Source organism: Odontomachus brunneus, unplaced genomic scaffold (assembly GCF_010583005.1).
Source record: "Odontomachus brunneus isolate Ranch 3 - 2012 unplaced genomic scaffold, Obru_v1 Obru_scaffold_021, whole genome shotgun sequence".
Lineage (NCBI taxonomy): Eukaryota > Metazoa > Arthropoda > Insecta > Hymenoptera > Formicidae > Odontomachus > Odontomachus brunneus.
Window position 1 is genome coordinate 2,255,963 of NW_022639471.1, and position 6,000 is coordinate 2,261,962.

At 35.0% G+C, this 6,000-nt stretch overlaps 1 protein-coding gene across 1 annotated transcript; it reads left to right on the plus strand.

Annotated features, from left to right (window-relative positions):
* The first annotated feature begins 1,652 nt into the window (after positions 1 to 1,652).
* Positions 1,653 to 5,390, plus strand: LOC116842120 (TBC1 domain family member 23). The gene is made up of 9 exons (XM_032810865.1): positions 1,653 to 2,058; positions 2,483 to 2,703; positions 2,791 to 2,995; positions 3,223 to 3,459; positions 3,535 to 3,910; positions 4,046 to 4,259; positions 4,366 to 4,701; positions 4,791 to 4,923; positions 4,989 to 5,390. Exons 1-9 carry the CDS (start codon positions 2,030 to 2,032, stop codon positions 5,260 to 5,262), a joined length of 2,025 nt encoding a protein of 674 aa, XP_032666756.1. The 5' UTR covers positions 1,653 to 2,029; the 3' UTR covers positions 5,263 to 5,390.
* The last annotated feature ends 610 nt before the right edge of the window (positions 5,391 to 6,000 follow it).

A 6,000-nucleotide genomic window follows, 5' to 3' on the forward strand; every position in this document is an offset into this window, starting at 1 on the left:
TATTGATTGGCTGTCGCGTGAACTTCCACCTCGTGACAAGCATTACCGCGTCCTATGTGCAGGAGCTATTTTTGCACCACTGCAACAGTGCAACGAAAAAGAACAGAATGATAAAAGCACCTCTAAAAATGGCTTTATAAGCTTTATGATTGGCTATCAGCTGCTTTTAGAAACGTTTTTAGCAATAAAAGAGAGTTCAAAATATGGAACTTAGAATAATAGTAATGACGCTAGCAAATCCTCTATAAAATCTGCATTCTGATATTTACTGCAAATACTGAAATCTACTTTACTACTTTACTGAAAATCTATAGTATATATAACATAAATTATAGATTTTCAATACTGGCTGTGAATACCGGAACGCAGTTAAAATTAACTACACACATGAAATAGAGATAACGCCACAGAAAGTATATGTATAAAACTAAGGTTGCTTTCCAACAAGAGACACAAGTCGACACAAACATTATTCTATCTTTGTTCCACGTTTAGTGAGTAACAAAAGGTGCTTTCCAGTTGCGTACATTGTGTTACACAAAACCAGCTTATTGGTTGCATATTATCTTACAAGATATTTAGATAATATGTGACTAATTAACTGGTTTTATGTACGTGTGTGTCAAGATGTGTTAAGCAATTGGAAAGCACTCAAAAATAGGATGATACTTGTATCTTTGTATCTTTGTCGACTTGTGTTTCTTGTTGGAAAGCAACCTAAATGTATTATATTGTATAATACAGTGTATAATGGCTCCTGCACACAGGACGCGGTAATGCTTGCCGCGCGGCAAAAGTCCGCGCGACAGCCAATCAATATGTTGTTTTTCCATAAGAGCTAGAAGGTTATTACGGAAAGCAGCATATTGATTGGCTGTCGCGCGAACTTCCGCTGCGCGGCAAGCATTATCGCGTCCTGTGTACAGAAGCCATAATACAATGTATAATATCTCAGTATAATATATGTTCAATCCTCTCTCTGGCCATCACTATCTCAATTCTTGGTTAAAGAAAATGGCGGTTCGTAGCGGAAACTTAGGAACTAATTTTAAGAAATAACGGATCTAAGGAGTACTTAGACCCATTATTTCTGTAAATTATAGCGTGTTCGACTGGCCCTGGATTAATCGCTCCGAGAACGATTAATGTCATAAGTCTCTACTAGCCAATCATAAAGCTTATAAGTATTTATTCGACCAATAAACGTAGACTGAATAACCCAGAGTAGGTTACCCAGAGCCAGTCGAACATGCTATTATAACGTTTTTCATTGGCAGAATTGGTGCGCACTAAGGCTTGTTCACAGTATGTTATTATATTGAAAGATTGTCTTAAATTCTCAAATATTTTTAACCAGTAATATAATATGTATAACATCCGTACAAATCATTTTATTATCTAAAATATTTTTAAATATGTATTTAAGACACGATCTTAAATATGAAAATGTACTGTAAACAAGCCTTAGTGCGCACCAGTTCTACCAATGAAAAACGCTTTTAGTTTCAAAGTCTTCGCTATGAGCTGCCATGCTTTCTTTAACCAGGAATCAAGGTAGTGATGGCTATAAACAGCATCTGTATTGACTAATATACTTACAAAAATAACGGATCTAATATATTTCTTGGATGTTTCATGAAGTGTGCGTATTCGTTAGAATCATTTGCAGTTTCAAACCACGGCTTGAATACATCTTGTTTTTTGCTTGTGAATATCGTATTTTAAAAGCATCACTATTCGTTGAGAATTCGCGCCACATTCTCTGCGCACGCGAATGAAACTTCGCCGGAAAGATGGCAACTGTCTGTCAACAGCAGTTACGTTTTATCAGCTACTATGCTACTAGTTCATTGAAATCGAGAGTGGAATTTGCAAAATATGAGAGCTGTCGCAACGATTACGACGCGTCACGAAGAATGCTGAGTTATCGCGAGTGTTTTTTGCGTTGCGGCGATTTTTAACGGACATTACCGTTCTCCGTCTTTTCCCGCAGCACGTCGGTGGTTTCCTCGCCGTGACGTTTACCGCAATGGCACTACAAGAGGACGAGAACACCTGGTAAGTTGAGATCGAAATTCTTTTATTACTTTTGTCGAGGAATGTCACGTCTTTCCGACGAAATTGCAAATCCAGAGTTTACTGGCGTTAACCTGTTAAAATTGTAACAAAATCACTTACGCTCTTACAAAATTTATCTAAATACGACGCTTTGTCGCGATGTAGTTTGTAACGGTGAAATGTAAAAAATTTGATAGATATAGCGTTGCACGTGTGCAACTGTGTTACTGAATGCAGTGGCAGGTTGTTTCATTAGCAGAATAGTGCGAGTCTTACTATTTCAAAGTTTGTTAGTATATATTACTTAATCAGTCATATCTCACAGTTCATACATTCTTTGTATAATAATCGGTAATGTATGTTCTATATGTGTAAGTAGAAATTTTATTTTCATTAATTTTAAATGAATTGTTCATTACTTTAGGGTGTTGGAGTTAGAAGCAGCGCTTTTGGATACAGAGGCACCATCTGCATCTGACATATATGCTATTTGTAAGGGCCAATCAGTCCCTGCAAACTTGAGGCCAGAAGTCTGGCAAGCTTGTCTCTTTGTGACTGAAAGAGGTGACCAATTAAGCCATTTTAATGAAGTCTTTGATTTACCTGAACAAAATATCATTCGTGATGATTGTCAACAATTGGTTGGTAAGTTAAAAGAGAAAAAAACTTTTCATAGCTACAGTAAATAGTCTTCTTTACATGTTTAGTAACAGATTCTATCAAATGTTATAGCAAAGCTTGGGAATGATGATGAAGACAAAGTTTCTGTAGTCTCTGATCTTGAATCTATATTAACATTTTACTGTAAAACTAAATGTAAACAATATGAAAAAGGAAATGGATGGTTGGAAGTACTGGGTCCTTTGATAGCATTAAAGTTGCCGCGTGCTGCAACTTACAATCTTTTTGAGGCAATAATAGATATTTATATCCCAAGGTAATAACATTATAGTAATTATCTTTTTCTATGAAAAACAGTATAATTATCAGAAATACATATCTTTATAACACTTCAGCAACTAATTTTTGTGGTAAAATCTGTATCAGTAATTTGAGCATTACTTTATATTTCGTAGTATTATTTATAATAGTGCTATGGATTGCACTATTATGTGAAGCAGTATATAATGCAATGAATTTAATATTCATTAATTTTTCTTTCAGGGGTGAAACGTATAGTTCAGTTTTACGATTGCTGCTGCTTTACCATGAGCCAGAACTATGCTCTTTTTTGGATACGAAAAGGATATCACCCGACCAATATACGAAAATATGGATGAATACACTTTTCGCCGGTGTCTGTTCGTTGCCGGCGATTTGCACAATGTGGGATCTATATTTCATGCAAGCCGATCCATTTTTCATGCTGTTTCTCTCGCTTATTATGGTGATAAATGCCAGGTAAATTTACTGAACAGATGCTTCAATGCATATATTTTTCTGTAACATTACATAACAGGATTCGAATCTTTATAGAGAACAAATCTTGAGCATGAAGGATGAAGATAAGCAAAGCATAATAGATGCTATTGCAATAATGCCGTGCGCTCTGGAAGCAGATGACGTAACTGACTTCTGTTCTTTGGCGCAATACTATGCGATGAAAACACCAACGTCATTCAAACAAGACTTATATCCCGTGATGTTTGGCGATAGTTTGGACGAGAAGTTAATATCCCATGCATTGTGTCTACCTGTGTCGGCGCAAGAATTAGTGGAGAATGCCATCGAAGCTCCATCCGTACTTAATAGTGCTGTCGAGTCTGTTAGATTCTTTCTCGTAGATTGCAGACCTGCTGAGCAATATAACGCGGGTCATCTACCGACCGCGTTTCATCTAGATTGCAACTTGGTAAATATATATATATATATATATATATATAAATTAATTAATTTTTAACATTATCTGCTTCGCACAGTTCATTGTAATTTTACTAAAATTCCACATGTATACGTTTTTTAAATACATTTCATTTCTATTTCTTAGATGCTGCAAGAACCTGCTGCGTTTGCCACAGCAGTACAAGGCTTGCTGCAAGCCCAACGTCAAGCGCTTGCAGTTGGTTCACAAGCTGGCGGGGAACATCTTTGCTTCCTGGGAAGTGGTAGACAAGAAGAAGATCGTTATACTCACATGGTAGTGGCATCCTTTTTGCAGAAACATACGCAATACGTCAGCATGGTCACGTCTGGATATCAAGGTAATTAATTTTATATTTCTGTTTATCTGTAAACATATATTTATGTTTTCTGAAGAAAATGTATTATATACTGTGTCTATACAAATTATAATTATTTTGGTTTTAGCCATTCATGAATATTTTGGTGATGAAGTAGTATCAAATCTGGTTGATCACAATTCGCAACATTGTCTGGTGTGCAATACTAATATATTGGAAGAAAACTCGAATGAGGCGAGTCCAATTAAAGTAAAAAACAATAATTCGGACCTTCTGGGGAAGATTGGATTGGCCATGAAACTAAAGAGCCAGGAAGTAAAGGGAAAGCTGTTCGATTATATCGTTAATCCTTCAGCAAGCGTGAATAGCAATATAGAGAAGAAAGACGGCAAAGATTTGGACTATATTAAACGTCAGAGAAAAACTGCGCCTGTGTTTAGTATAGACGATGATCAAGAATTAGGTAATTATTATCATCAAATAATTTTTAAACAATCGTAAATTGCTCGTTGTGAGAAAAAAACTTGTCTGATCTAATAATATTGTTTCTAGATATGACTATGACCAATAACGAAAGCGAAGAGCCTATTGAAGTGGTATCTATACAGCAATGGATGAAAGATCCTAAGTTATTACATTCCTTCAAATGCCAAGAAGTAAAAGTTAATGGTGATCTCTGTGATAGGTGAGCACGCGTAGCAAAATCAACGAATTTTTAGATGTTAAATGCTTCTATGTATTTTGTTGTAGTCAACTGCTGGTTACCGATAGTCATCTTATAGTACTGCGTGAAATTCAAGAGCGAAAAGGTGCCGCTCATGTGATCGTGAAACGACCCTTAACAAGCATCGTTAAGATAACATCAAGGAAGCGACACGCGGATCTGATAACTTTCAAATATGGTACAACGCAATATAATGACACGGTTATTTCCGATATGGACAAGTTTCTTATACCCAACGCGAGTGAAGCTACCAAATTGATTACTCAACAGATTATGAAACAATTAAAAACATCAGACTAATATATATCAGATACGTATTTTATAGAATAATTTCAAGTCACTGTACAGTTGTCATCAAGTTTAATTTGTGACAATTTTCCCGAAAAGAAAAAGAAAGTTAATTTTCAGTAAATGTAAAGTATATGATACTTATTTTACAGCTCTTATTTATTCACATAATTTGTTTATTTCTGTTGTAGAGAGAAAGTACAATCATTAGAATTGATATAGCATTATATGCATTCGATAGACGTTAGTAAAGTAATTGAAAGATGATAAATTGACGTTTAATGAAAGAAATATATTTCTGATATCGACCACTAATATTTTTATCGTATGGGAATCACAATTCAGTCATGTTACCAAACAGACAAATTTGATTAACACATGTTCTTTGTTCAATTAAATTTCGATAGTTTTATATATGTCATACATTTACAACCTTCTTAAACGTCATAGCGAATGCTTGCCCTAAAAATCAATGCGCTCTATAAAATGTAAATCACATTTATGCCATATGATCTAATGTAATCTCTAGACACATGAGATTACAATAGATCTCTTCGAAAATATGTAAAGGCCTTCGATTTTCTGTTGCGTGGCAATTTTTGTAATATTTTCGCAGCGTTAAAATTTCAACGTTGAATTCATATTTGATTAGACTGAAATCTTGTAGAAGTATAAGAGAAGTTAGAAACTAACGATTGATACTAATACATATGTGCCTGATCAATGCACAGTTTTTTTTTTTTTTTTTTT

Excerpts from the sequence above, each read along its gene's own strand:
- LOC116842120 (XM_032810865.1), top strand. The coding sequence starts at position 2,030 with ATGGCACTACAAGAGGACGAGAACACCTG. Across the intron at positions 2,996-3,222 it reads ATAGATATTTATATCCCAAG|GGGTGAAACGTATAGTTCAG; the intron begins GTAATAACATTA and ends TTTTTCTTTCAG. Across the intron at positions 4,260-4,365 it reads GGTCACGTCTGGATATCAAG|CCATTCATGAATATTTTGGT; the intron begins GTAATTAATTTT and ends TTTTGGTTTTAG.